Genomic DNA, 22,614 nt, shown 5'->3' with positions numbered 1-22,614 from the left:
AATAATTTATTAGAAATTTAGAAAAATTTAAGGTTGCATTTGATTGCCATGTAAATCAACCGCTGTAAATTTTATATTTGTATGCGTTTAGAAAGAGGGTATAATTATTATCAACGTAAAATGATACGGTTCAGTTTGCATGATTTAAATGAAGTATCGATATAAAACCTCTTTAACTCTAAAATTTTACATAGATAATAAATATAAAGTTAATCAATATATTAACTTTACATTCTTCCACCCATCATTATTTTCAAAAGAAAGTAACGATCGCTTTTTAATTCAGTGATGACGTTTTTACATTGATTTCAAACACTGCCCAAACAATCACATAAGAATATTCTTTTTTTTTTTTTTTTGTTTTTTCGGAATTCTAAAGTTCAAGGGCTAATTCCAGTTTATTGGTCTTGTTTTTAGGATGTCATATCTTTTCCATGGTCGAACCCATTAAATTTACCCTTTTTTACCCCTTTGCAAAATTATAACACTTCCGGTCCGAAGTCCAGATTCCAGAGCTCTTTTCACTCTTCAGTCTTCGACTCCGGGTACGGATCTCCTTGACTCCACATCTCTTCCTTTCGCAGTGCGGAGAGTACTCAAGATTTAACAGCTTGCCCAACAGGTGTAGCCTCTGTCTCCCCTAAACTCGGTGCTCTTTTCTTCTTATTTTTATATGCTTCTTACTCTATTACATGAAGAGGCATTTCGTGATTTGATGAAGTCAAATCAACAAGTGCTACATTTAGACTGAACGCTTTGGTTATTGGAAATGATTTTCTCATTTCATTCTAACGAATACCATTTTTTTGATAATGTGAAATGATTTTTTGTTCCTCATTTCTCATTTCTCTGTTCGATTTTTAATGCGGACAAATTCAGTGGTGTTGAACTATGATTTTTTTTCTCAATAATACCAATTTCAGGTTTTTTCTCGGATTTTAATGTGTCCTCCATCACTAACCATGGATGTCAAAAGCTCTCCTGCAGGTTCCTCTCGTAATTCCTTTTTGAGACGACCAATTATATAGATTTATAGGCGTTATTTATTTATTTATTTTTGGGTGGGGGTGTTGTTTGGTGTACACACTTGAGTTCTGCAGGAACAGGGTAAGTTGGTCAGTTTCTTTTTTTTCATGGAAACTGTTATTTTTGTAATTGGAGACTTTGATGCATTGGTTTACGTTGGTTGCGACGCGTTGAATGACTTTTGAGGTTTCTTATCATATGCTCTTTGCATTGAGTTGAATGAGTTTGAAGGCTCTTAGGTAGGTAAGTTGATGACAATATTTTCTGTAGTAAGTTTAATCCAGAATGAGTGAATATGGTCTTTCTCTTAAGTGACCACTTTCTCTTTTTTCTCTTCACCATTTTCTATATGCATAAGTTCCATTTTTGGCTTCTTACATGAAAAGCATTGAAGGAAAGCTAACAAAAGATTATAAAACAAGAAATATTCTTGTTGAAACTGAAGAAGAGTATATGATACAAAATGGGGACAAACCCAGTGCCACACCCACAAAAGAAGAAAATGAGGTCTGAACTTTGCAGGACAACAAGGACTAACTGTAATCCGTTCTAGGAGACCACATCAGCCTTTTCATGGGTTAAGCGAGGACCTTGGGGGAATAAGGTGTTCTTGCAGAAGCTCAAGCTGCCATGTTACTAGAATCCCCTTCAACAGTGGATCTTCAATTTTTGAAAATCTTTAGCTGAACTATAAGTGCTGAAGTTCTGATATTTTCTGCACCATTAACAATTGATCTATCTAAATCACCAATTCTAATATTATTAGTAAGAATGACTCTGTTGTTACTCCCATTGAAACCTACATTGAGCTACCCTCCGATCGAGGAGGCAGAACACCTAAAGGTCTGGATTGGGTACTGCAATTCCTTTAAATGTTAGACCAACATCCATTATTCAATTAGAGAAATATCTTTTGAAACAGGGAAAGATGAAAATTTGTCCAGATACTTCCAGATGAAGCCAGGGATAACTATAAGTTTAATTAAATTGAATTACCATGTATTGCACAAAGGGCCATTGCTTGGCCAACTGGTAAAATCTTGGGCTGACAAGCATGAAAATGCAGGTTTGAGTCCGATAGTACATAGTAGTCACTTTGTGCAAAAAATGCTAAAGGGCAAGTCTGTATCCTATTCTATTAATAAAGAGAGAACACTATTAAAATTGACGAAAAAACTTAAAGATATTGTTATAAAATTTTGGGATAAAAACATGAGAATGTAGGCTTGAGTTTGAGAGTCTCATTCGTGCAAGAAAATGCTGAAGGTTAGGTCCATATCTAATCCACCCCTTCTAAGACCCCAGATAGCCAGGATCAACATTGAGTAATGGCCTCATATTACATTTTTTTTTGATATCTTTTGAAGGGCTACACAATGGGGGATAGCCCATCCCCCAACCAAGGTGCAGGCAGGATTTGATCCCAAGTCTCCGCTACAACCAGCAGGAGACCTAACCAACCAGCTGGTTGGCACCTTGCAATGGCCTCATATTACATGCATATATGTTATTCTAACATGCAACTGTTTGCCTTGTAGTTCTGATAGAGAGACAAGACTATAAAGGTCAGAGAAGAAAATTAAAGATTTGTTAAACAGGTATAGAGTTATTTATGGAGGAACACCTCATTTTTTTTGAACTGTAAGGTAAAGTATTCATTCATGATGATCAAAAGAAACAAAATTCCCATGTACAATGAGGCTCTGTACAAAGGATAAACAATCAGCTATATGACTTTACATCAACACCTTTCCATATTAGCATACACAAAGTTTATCCCTATAAAAAAAGTATTACAATTTCTTCCTTTAAATAATTTCTGATTTGCCATCCTAGAACACACCATGCCCATCATTGTCTTGATGATCTCCTTTACGGGCTCTCTTTTCCTTCAAATATCCAAGAATCCCCTCCACACATTTCAACCCCGAATAAATCCATTATTTTAATGTAAGCCAACAGAATATGGTAAGGTGGTGGTGGTGGGGCTCCAAAAGTTCAAGAGGGAACGACAGTGGTTGCAGGGAGTCTGAAAAAGAGAGACCAAGGTGAAGAGGATAAAAAAAATCAAAAGAAAGAGAGAATCTGGACCTCTCCAGTCTCCACCATAATGGGTTTAATGGATGTATTCCTAAGGAGTGTCTTGTTAATGGGTCGCCATGTGGGTATGAGGTCCTATTTATAATGTTTTGGGCTTCCATATTTTGGAACTTTTCTCTATTTTGCTTTTGCCCATTTTACCCTTTAATTGTTATTCTGGAATGTTCTATTACTTAATTATATTATTCCAGAAAGTTCTAGCCTTTAAGTTGATGCAAGTAACTTTAATTAAGTGAATGAATGATTTGAACTGGTCCGGTCAGACTTGGGTTTATGCTGGGTTGACTGGGTTAATGTACTATAAATCCACTATCTTAAATTTAGTCCATGGCCAATGCACAAAATCATAATGCAACAAGAGATGATATGCTGTTTCTTCATATCTGCAGCGCCTCACACACCTTACATCCTTCACTTCAGTACTCCTAATCATATTGTCTTTGGTTAAAATCTTGTTTAAAGCTGCCGTCCAAAGTGAAACTTGTTTCCTCTGGGTCACAAAAAAGTGAGCCATTGCTGAGCAGTTGTGTTGTTTCTAGTTGCTTCCTTTTATCTTGTAGTTCTAGCAAGTGAACTCAAGAACTATAGAAACTGCATAAGCATTTAAGACACTTGGGAACTTTCTAAGTCATTTATTTATTTATTTTTTTTGTTTTTAGATAAAGGTCTTGAAAGGATTTGAAGATTTTCCCAATTGATTCAAAATTTACACGTGTAAATCTGCAACATTCTCCAGAGTGATCACAAAATCCAACTTAGAGATAACAGAAACAAATTTCTGCAAAGATGTCTTAGTAATGACTCCCATTGTGCTCAATAAAAGGATTACAGTAAATGAAAAAAAAAAAAGAAATTATCAGCATACTTGCCAACAAGAAATTATTCATCAAACTTAAATTTTGTTTCTTTTTCTTTATTCATTTGCATTGCATGCCTTTCTTTATTGTACTAGATGCTAACACCCTCGAGTTAGCGTCATTCCTAAGAAATCTCTTCTTCTATAATGTTCCAATAATCTTGTGACATTATGTGTCATCTAAATAGTTTTTTGCAATATGGGATTCATTTTAGTGCTTCTTTTGAGCAGGCCATTTGGTTTTGCAGATGCACTCAAGAACAAAATGAGTAACTCTCAGTTGGAGCCACAGAAGTTTTTTGCATCCGTCAGCATGGGTGAAGAAAAACCATTTGATTTCTTACGTATTTTATTTGGTATGTTCTATGAATATTGCTGAAATTGGAACACTGGATTTTGGTAGGAATACTGATCATATATGAAACAACTAAACATGTTCAGGAAGAGATCCTTTGGTGCTTGTTGTTTGTTGATAGCATTATTTTAATTGATGAAGTAACAAAGGATTAAATGTACAATTAAGTTTATGGACAAAAACATTGGAAGCAAAAGGTTTTAAAATAAGTAGGACTAAAATAGAATATATGTTATGCAAAATTAATAATAATAGGAGTGAAAGTCAGTGTACATTTATGATTGGAGACCATGTGATAACTCAATGTGACCTTTTCTGGTAGTTCAATAATTCATAACAAGGGAGAGATTGAAGAGGATGTCACCCACAGGATTAGAGCAGGATGGGCAAATGGAGGGATGCGTCTGGAGTCTAACGTAATAGGCAAATATCACTTAGGTTAAAAGGAAAATTCTATGAAACAGTTGTAAGGCACTGAGGCTTTTTTCAATTCTGTATGGAGCAAAGTGCTGGGCATCTTATAGACAACATGTTGTAAAAAGGAGTGTGACAGAAATGCATATGCTGACTTGCTGAGATGGAGGAGTGGAAAAACTAAAGGATAGAGTCAGAAATGAAGTCACATTCCAAGGAACCAAGGAGTAACTCCAATAGGTGATAAAATGAGAGAAAGTAGACTAAGATGGTTTGGTCACATGCATAGAAGACCATCTACAACACCCATATGAAGAAGCAATCAGTTGCAAGTTGAAGTGGCTAGAAGGGCTAGGGGCAGACCAAAAGGAGCATGGGTTGAAATAATTAGAAATGATTTAAGCACTCATAATTGAACACTGGATTTGACACTAATGAGCGAAATGGCAAAACAGGATTCATGTTGCTGACCCCATGTAGCTGGGGTAAGGCTTAAATGATGACAATGATGATATCATATATGCTTTGGATGTTTGTCAGATAACTTCTTAAGAGGGTTGATTAGATCGATCAAAACCCTCAAATTCTGGTTTCACCGATAGGCGATAGCCAATCCAGAATCATTGGTCCGACTGATGCACCTCTGTCCTTCATCTTTCAAAAAATTCATCTATTTCTTTCCTGTCGTAACCCTCAAAACTTTGGAAATGGTATAAAACTTCAGCATATCATGGCTTTTGCTACCACTGTTGAACCTTGGCCTTGGCCAGGAAGAGAAAAAAAGAAAAATCTCATGAGGCCGAGAAGGTGTAAACGCAAGATGATTGAACAGGCTGAAGAAATAAGATCAAATTAAAGTTGCCACTTGACAATGAATAAATATATGGTTATGTTCTTGATCCTGATTCCTAAAATAACACAATCGCCAGCCAGAAGATAGCCTTTATTCTTCAAATGATCAATGGTAAGAATAGAATCCAGAAGCACTGACCACACAGATGGAACATCTCTTGGAGGTATCAAGAGAGGGAGGGAGGGAAAGCCACCTAGAACCACATTCTATTACTTATGGAATTACTCTCTCTCTCTATATATTTATATTTATTTATTTATATATTGTATGCACGTATGCATGTATGTATAACATTAAAACTAAGAATTTTGAAATTACAATTTACCATAAGTCCTAATCTACTTAAACAATGACCTCTGAAAATTCAAATATAAATTAAGGCTAAACAAATCCAATTACCTTTTTCTTAGTTTTATGCAAAAGATGTAGTTTGATCATTTTGATAATTTTTTTTGTGCTTTAGGATTGTTTCCAATTTATTTTGGCAAAACTAGTGAAATTTCCCTGATATTTTTGATGAAAATTGTAATATTTGCGTATAAAAAATTGATTTTTATATATTAAAATTTTCTGAAGTATGAGGGAACTTGGAATTTTTTGATTCCAGGATGTTTTTGTTCCACCCCTTGCAGAAATAGAAAAATTTCACTATAAAAGGCCATTATTCAATGTTGGTCCCAGTGTTCTCATGCTTGTCAGAGATAAATTTCACTGTATTTCAGAAAAAAAACTGTGAACTATGATTGTAAGGTTATATATTAAGTGCCGTTGCACAAAACTGTAGAGAACTATTGTGTAATAGGTAAAGCACTTCAGAGAAAATCTAGAATGCTGAAAGTGCTTTTTCTAAATGTTTTTTTCTTCTCACTTGATAACACTCAATTGAACTTCTCCATGATAGTGGTTTAAATAATGCATATTTAGGTAGCCCCTACAAATGGATTTCAATGCCCATTGCAAGACCATATTCTTTTTGTACTTGTAAGTTAGGTCCAAGGGAACCACATGCAGAAATATACTGTGGTCGGGATCAAACAGTTCTGCTCTGCATAGGTGTACATATTGGCAATGCATCCATCTACTTATTTTATCAAGGAAAATGTATCAAATTGAGAAAATTGAAGCATAAACTACTATCAACAATGATGTTTTTATTGTGAAGTAGGTGAGGGTGTATGTTTTGGTTGTACTTGTCCATGAAGCTGATCTTCTTGATTTTGACTAAAATATGGAGTACTAATGGAGGGGCCCCTGTGTTGCAGGGGCTCGCTCGATTCGAATTAGAGACTTGAGCTCGAGCTTGAGCTCGGAAGTTCGAGCTCAACTACCTTTGATTCTAGGTCTCTCAAGCAGCCGAGGTCTCCCTCAGCTGCTGAAGTGTTGTGCTGAGGTTTCCCTAGCAGGGGAGCTGTCGACCTAAGGTCTCCCTTAGTTAACGAGATGCCGAGTTGAGGTCTCCCTCAGTTGTCGAGGTGTTGAGCCGAGATCTCCCTCAGTGACCGAGGTCTCCCTCAATGGTCGAGATGTCGTCTAGCTTGAGCTCGATTTGAATTAGAGACTTGAGATTGAGCTCAGAAGTTCAAGCTTGGCTTGGCTCGAACTCAACTACCTTTGATTGCAGGTCCTCTAGCAGCCGAGATGCCATGTTGAGGTCTCCCTCAGTTGGAGAGAGAGTGTGTCATTCTTGTAATTTGAGAGAGAGAGAGAGAGAGAGAGAGAGAGAGAGAGAGAGAGAGAGAGAGAGAGAGAGAGAGAGAGAGAGGAGTTGGTAGGAGAGAGTGGCATTCTTGTAATTTGAAAGAAAAAAAGAAAAAGAGAGAGAGAGTTGGTAGAGAGTGGCATTCGTGTAATTTCTAAGAAAAAAGGCAAAAAATACTGCTAGATTCCATTTCCCTCATCCTCAGTCTTACGTACACATTTCAACTTAATATATTTATATAGATTTTTCCAGAGGTATAGTTTCAGTCCAGTTGGTTTGATGTGGTTTAAAGTTTTGTTATCGAACTTGAGTTCATTAAACACTTCTTTATGCTAGAAGCTTGTTTTGTTACTATTACTAAGAAATAAGGAAGATAATTGTAGAGAACACTGATGTGGGTTCCATAGCTATGGTCCCACTGTGTTCGTAGGGTAGAATGTGTTCTAGTCATCCTAGGGTTAGCTGGTGGTCAGTTGGTTATTTCAGTTGTTATTTATTTCAGTTTTATTTTGTTCTATTTGTTATGTAAATACTAAGGGCAGATCTGTCCTTTCCATGTAATGAGCATAACCTATAAATACTAAATAGAAGTGGCGGCGACAAAACATTCAGATTCTGTCCCTCCTTTCAACCCTTTGTGTTCTACAGTTCTCTCTTCTCTTTCTCTTCTCTTCTCTACATTTTCCTTCTATTTTCGAACTTGAAATCTATTAGGGTTCAAGACTGATAGCAGTCTTGAACTTCTACTTGGTATCAGAGCATGGTTAGGGTTTCTCATGTGAGTCTAGTCCAACCGACCACATGAGAACCATCTAGGCTGGAAGCTGAGAAAGTATAGTTCGTTGACTGATTCTTGGAGATCGCCAGAGGGTTTAGCAGCTGTTGAAGACTTGCCACGATTGCAAAGTGTTGGTGATCAGGAAGAATCAGAGAAGGCTAGGGTTCGGGTAACCTTGGAAGGCAGCGAACAACATTCTCTTCGTATCAGATCATTCTGGTTCAGCATATCAGATCTTTTAAGGGGTGAAAACTGTACAGACTGTTGCCGTTGTGTTTGCTAATTGGTTTCAGATCAGACTTATACTGGTTTCATGCACATATACCGTGAATACAGATTAGTTCTATACTGATTTTTGATTGTGATTGATAGTCCAAGTGCTATTCTTCGACTGTAGTAACCCTAATTTTTGAGACTACTGGTTCTTGAACGAAATGGAGTTTAAAAATCAGGCAGAAGGCAGTTTTGGGAACAACAGTTCTGGTAGTGTTTCTGAGACATGTTTTCAGATTACAACCGTAAGATTTGATGGATCAAACTATTTGAAATGGGCCCAATCAGCCATGATGGCTATTGGGGGAAGGGGTAAATTAGGGTATCTCTTGGGAGATGTGAAAGAACCTTCCAAGGGAGACCCCATGTATACCAAGTGGGTCCAAGAAAACTACCTGGTTATGACATGGCTGTGTAATTCTGTGCAGCCTTATATCAACCGAAATTACCTGTGGGCAAAGATAGCCTAGGAGATATGGGATGTTATGAAAGAAATTTATTCCCAACCCCTTAATGTTGCCAGAGCTTATGAATTGAAATGTGAAGTGAACACTCTTAAACAAGGAGAGAAACCGGTTTCGGTCTACTTCTCTACCTTGAAGTCCCTGTGGCATGAGATTGATCACTTAGAGACTTGAGTGGGAGAGTTCCAAAGATGCACAGACCCATAGAAAGCAAGTCGAGACAAACAGGGTGTTTGAGTTTCTAGCAGGTCTGAATGCAGAGTATGATATTGTGCGGCAACAGATATTGACCAGAGATGGTGTGTCTCTCTCCTAGGCATACTCCTTAGTGCATAGTGAAGAGACCAAGAGGAAAGTCATGATGCAACTTCAGCTTCTTACACCAGCCCTTGTAGCTGTTAAACCCAAATCAGGAGGTGATTCATAAAGGGACAGGAAGAAGGAAGATAAAAGAGATGTGGTATGTGAGCATTGTAAGAAACCCAAACACACAAAAGAAACATGTTGGAAACTGCATCCTCATTTGGTCTTGACAAAGTTGAGAAGCAAGAAGGGTAATGCTCATGTGGCCGTGAACACTGATTCAGCATCCTCGTCTGGCACAAGAGGCACACCTTTAGAGACCTTAGCTGCAGTTTAGGCTGCTTTAATACAGTTGGAAAAGGAAGTTGGGAACTCAGCTACCATGCCACCGCAGTCACCATCAGCCCCTGCCACATCTGCTTTCGCATATTTAGGTACTCGAGCCTTAGCCTACCATGTCTCAGCTCCAGGTACTACTGCACTCTGTTGGGTAATAGATTCAGGTGCATCCGACCATATGACTAGCTTGCCTTCATTGTTTACCACTTATCATTTGTCTTCTGGTAGGGGTAAAGTATATATTGCTGATGGTTCTCTTGTCCCCATTTCTGGCAAGGGTGACATCAAACTATCGGATACTATCTCCTTGTCCTTTGTCTTGCATGTTCCTAAGCTTGATACTAACATTCTTTTAGTCAGTAGTATTACCAAACATATGAATTGCTCAGTAGCTTTCTTCCATGACCGATGTGTTTTTCCGGACTTGGAGAAGAAGAAGGTGTTTGAGACTGGCCGTGAGATGAATGGGATCTATCTGCTCGGGGAGAGTTCTCGTCGGGAAGAGTCAGTGGATAAGAAGTCACTTGTTTATCAGATTGTGAGTCTGGTTATGCTTTGGCATAACCGATTGGGTCATTTGTCTTTCCGGTCCTTAAATAGTCTGTTTCCTACTTTGTTTGAGTCTGTTGAGTTGTCCTAGTTGAAATGTGAAAGTTGTGAGTTTGCTAAGCATTGTAGAAAATTTTATTCATTGAGTAATAAAAATGAGTAATAGTTCTTTTGATATTGTGCATACTGATGTTTGGGAGCCATATCACATCCCTTCTATGGGTGGGTACAAATATTTTTTGTTATTTGTTGATGACCATACTCGGTTTTCTTGGGTTTATCTTATGCGTTCACAAGATGAGGTTCCCGCCCTGACCCAAAACTTCCACCAAATGATCCTAGCCCAATTTGATGCCAAGATCAAAGTTCTTAGATCTGATAATGCAAATGAATACTTTGCTAAGCCATTGGCATCTTACCTTCTTAATCATGGGGTTATCCACCGGAGCACTTGCCCTCATACACCTCAGCAGAATGGGGTTGCAGAAAGGAAGAATAGGCACATCTTGGAGGTGGATAGAAGTATTATGTTTACCTCCAATGTCCCTATTCGCTTCTGGGGTGATGCTATCCTCACAGCGGTATATCTTATTAATAGGGTTCCTTCTCGGGTTCTTGATATGAAATCTCCTTTTTCCCTTCTATACCCAAATGAGGAGTTGTTTACTGTTCCCCTTAAAACATTTGGTTGTACCTGTTTTGTTCAGCTTCTTAGACCCCATCACTCCAAGTTCGAACCAACGGCCTCCAAATGCATCTTTCTTGGTTATGCACAAACTCAAAAGGGTTATTGCTACTATGATCGTGTCTCAGGGAAGAAGTTTGTCTCCATGGATGTCACTTTCTTTGAGGAGACACCCTATTATTCTCGGGTTTCTCCTCAGGGGGAGAGTAGTGAGAGTGGGGATTTGGGTCTTTTTCTTTAGGGGGAGTACAGTGAGGGTAGGGTTAATACGTTTGGGGCTGTCCCCTTACCTATTACATTGGGTGATGAGGGCTGCAATAGTGAGGGTGGTCAGAGGGATAAGGAGTTGAGAGTCTATCACAGGCGATGCAGGCAAGTTGATCCCGGTCATCAGCAGTCTAGGCTAGCTCCAACCTCTTTTGCGGCTCCAAGTCCAGGTATTACAGTCCTAGGGCCCACAGAGACTCCTTCTACTGTTGCCACTTCACCTTCTGCAGACGACCTTGACCTTCCCATTGTCGTCCGTAAAGGGAAACGACATTGCACCACATCTACAACCCACTGCATTTCCCAGTTTTTATCCTATGATCGCCTATTTCCCTCCTATAGGTCCTATCTTACTTCTGTTGCCAATGCCCCTATTCCAAGAACAGTGCAAGAAGCCCTATCAGTCCCGGAGTGGAAAGGTGCAATGCAAGTTGAAATGGATGCCCTGTTGAAAAATAATACCTGGGAGCTAGTTGATTTGCCCAAAGGAAAGAAACCAGTTGGATGCAGATGGGTATTTACTGTGAAGCACAATGTGGATGGCTCCATTGAGAGGTACAAAGCTCGGCTAGTTGCAAAATGGTTCACCCAGACTTATGGTATAGATTACTTGGAGACCTTTGCCCCGGTAGCCAAGATGACCACCGTTCGAGTTCTATTATCTCTTGTAGCAAGCCACACTTAGCCTTTGTACCAAATGGATGTTAAAAAATGCTTTTCTGAATGGAGACCTGCAGGAAGAGGTTTACATGCGGTTGCTTCCTGGATTCTATGATACAGAGACATGTAAGAAGGTCTGTCGGCTCAATAAGGCATTGTATGGTTTGAAGCAGTCACCTAGAGCTTGGTTCGATAGATTCAGACTAGCCCTTGGGAAGTTCGGTTATGTATAGGCCCAGTCAGATCATACACTGTTCATCAAGAGGGTGGAGTCCTCTCTATCACTACTTGCAGTATATGTTGATGATATTGTGGTGACAGGAAATGATAGCCATGAGATTGAGTCCCTCAAACAATTCCTTCATCAAGAGTTTGAAGTGAAAGATCTTGGTGCACTACAGTATTTTTTGGGTATTGAGGTTGGTAGATCTAAACAGGGGATGCTTGTCTCTCAGAGGAAATATATTCTAGATCTGTTGGCGGAAACTGGAAAGTTAGGTGTCAAGCTTGCGGATACACCCATTGAACAGAACCACAGGATTAGTGCAGAGAGTGGGGAGCCTCTTGAAGACAAAGTTATGTTCCAGCGATTAGTGGGAAAGCTCTTATATCTCTGCCTCATTTGGCCAGATATCAGTTATGCAGTTAGTGTTGTCAGCCAGTACATGCATTCTCCTAGAACCACGCACCTTCTTGCAGCAGAAAGAATATTAGCATACTTGAAAAGATGCCCGGGTAGAGGTGTACTGTTTAAGAACAATGACCACATGAAAGTGGAGGTCTATATGGATGCCGATTGGGCTGGGAGTGTTGATGACAGAAGGTCTACCTTTGGATATTGTGCCCTTATGGGAGGTAACCTTGTCTGTTGGAGGAGTAAAAAACAAAGTGTTGTCTCCTGATCTAGTATTGAAGCTGAATACAGGTCAATGACTAACGGAGTGGCTGAAATTCTATGGCTGAGATCACTACTTGAGGAGTTGGGTATTGAGTATGAGAAGCCCCTGATGCTGTATTGTGATAATCAAGCAGCTTTTAATATAGCATACAATCCGGTGCAGCATGACAGAACTAAACATATTGAAGTTGATCGACATTTTGTACCAGAGAGGGTCTCATCACAAGAAGTGTGTCTCCTGTACATCACATCCAACATGCAGCTAGCAGATATTCTCATCAAAGCTGTACCAAGGAAGAAGCTAGAGGTGGATCTATCCAAGTTGGGAATGATAAACATTTATTCCCAACTTGAGGGGGAGTATAGAGAACACTGATGTGGGCCCCACAGCTATGGTCCCACTGTGTTCGTAGGGTAGAATGTGTTCTAATCATCCTAGTGTTAGTTGGTGGTCAGTTGGTTATTTCAGTTGTTATTTATTTCAGTTTTATTTTTTTCTTTTGTTATGTAAATACTAAGGGTAGATCTGTCCTTTCCATGTAATGAGCATAACCTATAAATACTAAATAGAAGTGGCAGCGGCAGAACATTCAGATTCTGTCCCTCCTTTCAAGCTTTTGTGTTCTACAGTTTTCTCTTCTCTTTCTCTTGTCTTCCCTACATTTTCCTTCTATTTTCGAACCTGAAATCTATTAGGGTTCAAGGCTGATAGCAGTCTTGAACTTCTACTATAATGATTACTGTCCATGCTTCCATATTTGTAATTATGTTGCACTGGATTTTGCAGAGGGAGTTATAGCAGGAGGTACTGCTGGAGTTGTGGTTGAAACAGCTTTATACCCAATTGATACCATAAAAACTCGTCTGCAGGCAGGTGGACCAGATAACAAAATCCATTATGGTTGTGCTTTTGTTGCATAATAGCGGATATTGTCAATTCAACTTATTTTGGTTAGCTACAGAAATGATCATGTTCTGGTAGCATTCATGATATACCATTTTTATAGGAAATGATTAATTGTATTGAATTTGTGTAACTTTTTGGATGAGTTTCCTTTTTGGGATTTACATGATACAAGAAATTACAGTCTGCCCAAACCCCGTTTGCAAGCAAAAAAGCACAGCAGGAGACAAAAGACAAAAAGCTTGAATTTAGAATCTGATTGCCTTATAATATCAACCATTTTTGTCCTGGTAGCATATATGATATGAGGAGCCTACTTGAAATTTTCTTCTATTGAAAAATGTAATGTGGTTGTAATACCTAGACACTATTGCACTGACAGATGGTAGAAGAGGAATGGTTGTTAAAACTGTTAAAAATCTGCAGTTTAGTGCTGCAGGGGCACATATGTAATTTTTCCTTTTTAAATTTTTTTTTTTTTCGGTTGCCCTAATATAAATATAGAAGCTGGTGCCGCCAGCCAATGTTTTTGATTCCAAGTCTTTTCTCTCTTCTCTCTGTTCTGACTTTCTACTGGCCTTTTACCAAGAAGACAGTTGTCAAAATTTAAAGTGGTTATGTGGGCTGGGGAATGGGGTGGGTACATTTTAAATTTTTAATGCATACAAAGTCACACAAAAATCCTTGAATCAAGTAGTAACAGCACCAATTGATCTAGCAGTAAGAAAGAAAGAGAAACAAAACTAATTAGAATGATGAAAATGGAAAAAGGAAAAAGAAATAGAAAAATGACCTGTTGAGTTGGACGAGCCTCACAAGAGAAGGGAAAAATTTCTGTCCAAGAAGATACAAAATTCTATTCAGAAAACATTATTCACATTATCATCAACACTGTTTATAAATCCCTGTAAAACCCACTAGAACTTAAAGAGAATGTGTAAAATTCATATTGGATAATTAAAACAGCTTTAAACCTTAAGGACCCAATATTGAAATGCTGAAAATAACAAAAAAAATTTGTCGTTACAAGATTTTGTAAACTAACTGTAACTTACAAAATAGGTACTTTATCTTAACCCAATTAAACCTAATTAAAGACTACTAGGCTCTCCTGGATTGGTCAAGACATCCTAGTGGGCCCTCTCTGGTTGATTGGAGAGCAGAAGGGCATTATTTACATTTTTGCATATGGAGATACTCTTTACATCTTTTTCAGCCTTGGTTAGTTTTGAAACAGTGATCAGAGCTGAGATTTTAGCATCATTGCAGATTTCAATGCTTATCTATTAATTGGATTTTCAAAGATTGGAACATGAAGAAAACTTCCAAATTATTGGATGGATGAAAAATGCAGTGGATACGGTGGTCCTTGGAAAATGCCACATTTCATTAGAGAATCTATAGCTCTTTTTTTTTTGATAATTGAAAATGATTTCATTAAACAATAGGAATAAGATTTTACAAGAATCCCTTGGAGAGGCATGAGATGCAGCCTCCCCTAACCGTTACAAAAGATCAGAAGAAATTACAATGCTGCCCAGAATAAATGGTCCCCAGTAGCCCCCTGTTTAGCAAGACGATCAGCGAAAACATTTGCTTCCCTATCCACCCACTGATATCTACATGTTATGTGCCTTGTTAAACATTTAACTTTTTTGATGAGATCCCTATAACTCCAAACAACCGAATCTGGATTTGACGGCCAGCCCACAATCACCTTAGAATCCCCTTCAATCAATAGGTTCTCCACTCCTAGTTGATTAGCAATCTGAATTCCCTGTACTGCAGCCAATATCTCAGCTCTTGTAGAGTCCCCTATCCCTATCGGGCCTGAGAATAAGGATATGATGTTGCCATTTTCATTCCTCAATACTCCTCCAATGCCAGACGATCCTGGGTTACCTTGGATGCTTCCGTCAAAATTCAGTTTAAAAAAACCTTTTGGGGGAGTTACCCAAATTATAGTGGCTCTGGTTTTCCTAACCGAAGTGTGTGCAATTGTGGCCCAATTTCTCCAGATGTCATCAAATGAAAAAGAGCTGAAAGAAGCCAAGGATTTCAGCCAATGGATAGTCCTAGTTAAGATACATTCCTTCACTTCTGTAAAGGACCTCTCTTTATCTTGGAAAATTCTAGCGTTTCTTTCTTCCCAGATTGTTCATAAGGTGGCTGCTCTGAAACATCTCCACATACTTCTTCATCTTTTTGTTAGGCAAACAAAGGTAGTTGGTGTGAATAATGATTTTACTTCTGTTGGGTGATTCCATCTACATCCAAACAAAACAAACATCCATTCCCAAAGAGTTGCAACAAAGGAACAAGAAACCAGTAAGTGGTAACAGTCCTCACTATGAGAATTGCACAGTACACACCAGTCTGGGACAAACAAATAAAAGGCTTTTTCTTTTATAAGTTCTCCAAAGTGTTGATCTTACCAAGGTACACTTCCCAGCAAAAAACAACAATTTTGGGTGGCACAGGCTTTGTCCAAACTTCTTTCACTGGGAAAGGCTCAAAAGAGGTGCTCAAACAAAGGGATTTGAAGAATGATGCACAAGTGAAAGAACCTTTTGGGATAGGAGTCCACACCCTTTTATCAGGAGAGGAGGGGTTCAAACAAACACTCTCTAGAATGGATAGAAGTTGAGTAACACAAGCAAGCTTCTCCTCCCTTAAGCCTCTATGAAAACCAAAGTCCCAGTTCAAGGATAAAGGTAAAATTGGAGGGGGAAGAAGGACAGAGATAACCTCCTTTTTATATGGGAAAATGACATACAAAGAAGGAAATAGGTCTTTTTGAGGTAAATTTCCCACCCAAGTGTCTTTCCAAAAAAGAACCAAATTTCCAGAATAAGTATCATACCTTACAAATTGAAGGAACTTGGGGAGGACGCCATGTATTGCCTTCCATGGTGTTGTTTGGGTAGCCCGATGAGATACCCCAGCATCCCAACTAGAGACAGAACAACCATGAATACTAAGCATAACCCTGTGCCACAAACTTTCTCTTTCCAGAGACCATCTCCATAGTCACTTTCCCAATAAAGCTTCATTTTTTAAGACCAAATTCCCTAATCCCAGACCCCCAACCTCTTTACTTCGACAAACTGTCTCCCAATTAACTAAGTGATCATTTTTCTCCTCCCCTGGTTCCCAAAGAAAATCTCTCATCATTTTTTCTAATTTCCTAGCCTCCCTACGGGGGATCCTAAACACAGAGAGATAATAGATTGGTAAATTGGCAAGTGCAGCCTTAATCAAAGTTACCCTTCCTCTCATTGTGATATAATTCTTTTTCTAAGTTGTCAACTTTCTTTCAAATTTCTCAACCACTGGGTATCAAAATCTGCTTTCCCTAGGATTCCCACCCAAAGGTAAACCCAAATAAGTCAAGGGCCAAGAGGAAATAGAGCAATCCAAATAGTTAGCAATAGACTCAACTTCATTGTCATCCAGATTGACCCCTACTACACAACTTTTTTCAAAGTTGATCTTTAGATTGGAAACTCTCTCAAAGTATAAAATTAGATCCTTAAGATTTCGCACTCTTCTTGGCTCGCTTCCCTTACAAAAATTAATAATATCATCTGCAAACTGGAGATGAGTTACAGAGACATTATTCCTTCCGATCTTCCAACCACCTATTACCCCCTCCCTATCTGCTTTTGATGTTAATCTACTCAACACATCTGCCACCAAAGTAAAAAGAAAAGGAGAAAGAGGATCACTCTGTATCAACCCTTTGCAGGCTGGAAAGAAGTCCTTTACCACTCCATTCACTAGCACAGGGTAATGAACCGAAGTGAGGCAATCAATCATTCATAAACACCATCTCTCCCCAAACCCACAAGTCCTAAGTATCTCCTAGAGGAAACTCCAACCCACCATATCATATTCCTTCTCAAGGTCCAACTTGCAAGCAAAGCCTGAACCCCCCAATTTCCTCATATCCTCTACACAATCATTTGCTATTTAGGATTTGATCGGTTATTTGCCTACCTTGTATGAAGGTTCCTTGAGCTTGACTAATGATAGATGGTAAAACCACTTTGATCCTTAAGGATAACACCTTTGCCAAGATTTTATAGATGCTCGTCACCAAACTAATGGGCCTATAGTCTTTTGGGTGTTTAGCATCAGTCTTTTTTGAAACGAGGGCTAAAAAAGTGGCATTTATTCCAAGGCTAATCACATGTCTCTCTTCAAACTCCTTTAAAACCTCAACCATATCCTCCGTAATTATTCTCCAACAATCTTGGTAAAAAGCCATGGTGAAACCATCTAGGCCTGGTGCCTTTGATCTATCCATAGAGAACACTTCTTGTTTGATTTCTTCTTCTTCAAAGTTCCTTTCCAGCCAACTTGAAATGCTCTCATCTAGCCTTGGCCACTCTAATCCTTCCAGCTTCTCTCTAATGTTTAGAGGTCCTCTCATCCTTGATTTGAAGTGATCCACAAAAATCCTTCCTATCTCTTCTTGAGAGGAGAAGATTTCTTCATCAATTTCTAATTTGGTCACATAATTTTTTCTTATTCTCCCATTGGACAAAGCATGAAAATATTTGGTATTCCCATCACCTTCCTTGATCCATCTATGCCTTGACTTTTGCCTCCATGAGATTTCCTCTCTATAGAGCACTTCTTCCAATTCTTTTTTTAGTTTCCATCTTAACTCTCTCTCCTGTTCATTCATTATTCTTTGGGCTTCCTTCTCATCCAAAGTCTCAATACTTGAAAGTAAATTGGATATGTGCTCCTTTGTTCTCCTAAATTGATCTTTGTTCCACTCTTTTATTTTGGCCTTCAACATTTTCAGTTTTTTTGTGGAGCCACTCTCCTTTCCATTTTACACCCCTCAATTCCTCACTCCACCATTCCCCAACCTTCTTTACAAAATTTGGGTGTGTCAACCACATGCTCTCAAATCTAAAAGGCCTAGGCCCACCACCTAATCGTTCCTGTCCTAACATAATAGGGCACTGACAGAAGTGACTCTAGGTAAGGCTTTTGTCACCAAACCCCTCCGAAGATTTTCCCATGCTGCATTAAAAAGAAAACAGTCCAGCTTTGAGCAGGTTGGGTTTTCTTGGAAGTTACTCCAAGTAAAGATGGCTTGAAGTAATGGGAATTCCTTTCGCTCACAAAGGTTGACTAGGTCATTAAACTTCTTCATACTGGTTGTAATTGGCTATTAGGGGTTATTTGATTCCTCTGTAAATCTAATAACATTAAAATCCCCACCCAAACACCAAGGGCCCTCCCATAATCCTCTTATTGCATATAGCTCTTCCCAAAACTCATTTATCTCTCTGTAGTTGTTAGGCCCATACACATTTGTTAGTACCCACATAGAGCCATCCTCCAGGTTCCTAAATTTCAGAGAAATTGAGAAATCGCCTATTAATTCCTCCAGAGCTTCCACCACGTCCTCTTTCCGGAAAGTGACTAGCCCCCCCGAGGCACCCCAAGAGGGTGCATTAGTCCATCTCACTCTTCTAATCTTCCAAACACTTCTTGCCCACCTTCTATCTAACTCCGATAACTTAGTTTCTTAAAGCATTACAATGTCAGGCTTTTCTCTTCTCAACAAGTCCTTTATTAGCCTTCTTTTACTAGCGCTTCCAAGTCCCCTCACATTCCAACTAACTATTTTCATTGGCAACATATATAGAAGACTCACTTCAATCACTCTCCCCCACTACTTGGAACCCTTCCTTCTCTCCCCTCTCCCACTAAATTCATTGTCCCCCTCAATATCCGAAATTAATCACTCCACTTCTGATTTTTTTGTTTTTTTTTTCCTTTCATTGTCCTAAAGGGCTCTTCACCTACTGCTACCTTCTCACCCCCTTTCTCAAATCTAGAAGGAATCAATTTCTCTGTATTTGTATCCATAGATTCCTCTTTTTGTTTATATTCCTCCAACAACAAACAAATTTGGTCCCAAATCCTTTCTAGCTCCTCTTCCTTTCTCCTTTTCAGGTGTAGAACTCTCTCATCTTCTCCCAGTTGCATACTTTCACCCCTTCCACTACTGGCTGTTTTTTCTAGTTGGGAATCCAGAGCACCTGTTTCAAGCAAAGAACCCAAGTTAGTATCTAAAACCGAATGGACATGCATACCTGGTTCCACGGGAGCTGAAAGGAGGAGGTCAGAAAGTGAAGTTCCAATGTTGTGAGTGTGGGCAGAATCCATTCCCTGTGTTTTACCAATCTGTGGAGGTGTACTATGTTCAACCAACTCTTTGTCAAACTTACAAGTAGAATCAACCTCTGATAAATTGTTCCTAGCTGGAGTCTGGTGGGACCCAAACACTCCCTCCGAACCCAACTATAGGTGTGGAGCAGGCCACCACCGAGCAGCATTTCACTAGAAGACAGAGAGGCTAGCATGACACGTGGCAGAGCCTTCCAGAGTTAGTTACACTGCCACCATAAGATATTCTCTTCATGATTGCATACATGTAAGCTAGCTATATAAGGCCCTGATCATGTAATAAGTGGCGTGAATGAATATCACTTTCATCTCTCTCTCTGTGTCATCTTCTTCCTACCTTTCCCCCTTTCCCTCCCATCTTCTGTTTCAGGAGATCCAAGGTGAGTGGTAACTCATTAGATTGGTATCAGAGTCAGGCTATCCAAATCCCAGGCTTCACGATGCCACAAACACGTTCACTACCGTGGATGAAAGGGTCGACCAGCTTGAGGTTGGGTTTCACCAGGTGTTGAACGAACTCAAGGAACTCAAAGTGGTCTCTAGCTTTGTCTCTCAGCAACAGTTCGGTGAGACCAGTCACCTAGCAGGAGCGGAAGCCTCTGCTTCTAGTAGCCAAAGAACAGGGGATTACCCCACTGGAAAAGTCACTAAGATCAACCTTTCCAACTATTCCGGTGGAGATCCCATTCCTTGGATCTTCTGAGCAGAAAGATATTTCGAATACCACGAAACTCCCGCACACCAGCGTGTCTCTATCGCCTCCATTCATCCAGAAGGAGACACGATTCTATGACTCCAGTGGTATCGCCGGAATCATCCCCAAGTAACTTGGGCGGAGTTCACCGAAGCTTTGTGCATCCGCTTTGGGCCGACGACGTTCGTGGACTACGACGAGCTGATCACCCGGTTGAAGCAGACTGGAACGGTAGCAAAGTACCAGCTTGAGTTCGAGCGGATGGCGACCAGGGTACACGACTGGATGGAGAAAGCCTTAGTAGGATGTTTTGTGGGAGGTCTCAGAGAGGAAATCCGTCTAGAGGTGAGTGCTCTCCGTCCGACGATTGTCATGGCTACAGTGGGATTGGCTCGCCTGCAAGAAGAAAGAATCGACGACCTTAGTAGAGCTAGCAAACCGACCTACCTGAATTTGAGGACTCCTCCACGGGTCGATTAGCAATCCATGAAACTGGCTGGTGATCATTAGAAGCCCATATTGCTCCGACCCACTATGCCTTTCAAACGTCTCCCATGGGCTGAGATGCAAGCCCGACGTGAGAAAGGCCTTTGTTATAACTGTGATGATAAGTTTGGACCTGGCCATAAATGCTAGGTCCAGCGGGTGTTTCTCCTACAGACAGAGGAAGAGCCGGAAGAGACAGACCCGGAGCACTTAATTGACTATGAAATGATTCCAGATAGGCTAGAACCTGATGGGGCTGAGATCTCCTTACACGCCCTCATGGGCCTCAACTCTCTTCAGTCCATGCGCGTAGAAGGAAGATTGATGGGCCGGACTGTGATGGTTTTGATTGACAGTGGCTCTACCTTGAATTTCATCACTTGTCGTTTGGCTAAGCAGCTAGGTATTACCATACAACCCACTCCTCTCTTTTCAATCCATGTGGCTAATGGGAGTCAAATGTTGTGTAATGGTGTATGTAAAAAGGAGAAAATCCTCATACAGGGCCATAATTTTGTGGTGGATCTCCACCTTTTGGATATCTCGGGGGCTGATATTATTTTGGGGGTTAATTGGTTGCGTGGCCTGGGCCTTGCCCTATGTGATTGGGCCAAAATGACAATGGATTTTCACCAGGATGGCTAGTCTTGTCATTTACAAGGGGTGCGGCCCCCTGGTCCACAAAGTGACACTTTAGCCTCCATGATACGGACCTCCAAGGATGTTGGCCAACCCATATTTATGCACTTAGGCATTTAGCCCACAGTCTCAATTCTGGACAACTAGGGCTGTGTTCACCCTACTGGAGCCCAACACAGGGCCTTACGGTCGATACTCGATCAGTTTGGCGATGTATTTGAGGAGCCGAACCAATTACCTCCACCCCGGGCTCGTGATCATTAGATACCTCTCTTACCCGGTTCTAATCCGGCCAATGTGAGGCCATATAGATACCCTTACTTTCAGAAGCTAGAAGTTGAGAAGGCAGTGAGAAAACTATTGGAAAAAGGGCATATACAGACCGACACCAGCCCTTTTTCATCTCCTATACTCTTAGTAAAGAAGAAGGATGGTAGTTGGCGCTTTGTGTAGATTACCGGGCCTTAAATCAGATTACTGTAAAGGACAAGTTTCCTATACCCTTCATTGACGAACTACTGGATGAGTTAGGAGAGGCACGAGTGTTCTCCAAATTAGACCTGCGGTCCGGGTATCATCAGATTCGGGTCCACTAGGCTGACATCCACAAGACGGCCTTTAGGACCCACGATGGCCATTATGAGTTCTTGGTTATGCCTTTTGGACTCACAAACGCCCCTCCACCTTTCAGGCCCTCATGAATGACGTCTTCAGGCCATTTCTAAGGCAATTTATTCTGGTGTTTTTCGATGATATTCTGGTGTACAACAGGGATTGGGACAGACATATGGAACATCTGAAACTCACCCTCACAACTCTAAAGGGGCACCAACTACATGCCAAAATGACAAAGTGTTCCTTTGGACAAGGACAAATTCAGTACTTAGGCCATGTGGTTGCAGCAGGTTGGGTCATGGCAGACCCAGAAAAGGTAGACGCCATTCAGAAGTGGCCCAAGCCCACTACTATAAAAGCTCCATGGGGCTTTCTTGGGCTTACCGGATATTATAGGCGCTTCATTAAGGGGTATGGGCTTATGGCCGCCCCACTAACGCGTCTATTAAAGAAGGATTCCTTCAGTTGGACTGAAGAAGCCCAACGAGCTTTTGAAGACTTGAAGACAACAGTTTCCAGCCCTCCAGTCCTCACTCTTCCA

General features: G+C 40.1%; 1 protein-coding gene across 14 annotated transcripts in view; it reads left to right on the top strand.

The window, feature by feature from the left end:
- Positions 1-434: 434 nt before the first annotated feature.
- LOC148876326 (S-adenosylmethionine carrier 1, chloroplastic/mitochondrial-like) overlaps positions 435-22,614 on the top strand; it is a 56,285-nt gene continuing 34,105 nt past the window's right edge. For 2 of the 14 annotated variants that reach the window (XM_088966597.1, XM_088966592.1), the window contains exons 1-4: positions 441-622; positions 924-987; positions 4,214-4,338; positions 13,307-13,393. In XM_088966597.1, coding sequence (XP_088822723.1) covers positions 4,248-4,338; positions 13,307-13,393 — 178 coding nt within the window. In that variant the 5' untranslated portion in view covers positions 441-622; positions 924-987; positions 4,214-4,247. Of the gene's footprint in view, positions 623-923; positions 988-1,191; positions 1,270-2,564; positions 2,625-4,213; positions 4,339-13,306; positions 13,394-22,614 lie in introns of those variants that run through there. The other 12 variants (XM_088966587.1, XM_088966586.1, XM_088966595.1 and 9 more) reach the window with 8 other exon arrangements.

Source organism: Nelumbo lutea, chromosome 1, assembly GCF_056320005.1.
Source record: "Nelumbo lutea isolate HS-2025 chromosome 1, American lotus-T2T, whole genome shotgun sequence".
Classification (NCBI taxonomy): domain Eukaryota; kingdom Viridiplantae; phylum Streptophyta; class Magnoliopsida; order Proteales; family Nelumbonaceae; genus Nelumbo; species Nelumbo lutea.
Note: the sequence above shows the minus strand (reverse complement) of the source record. Positions and strands in the feature narration are given on the sequence as shown.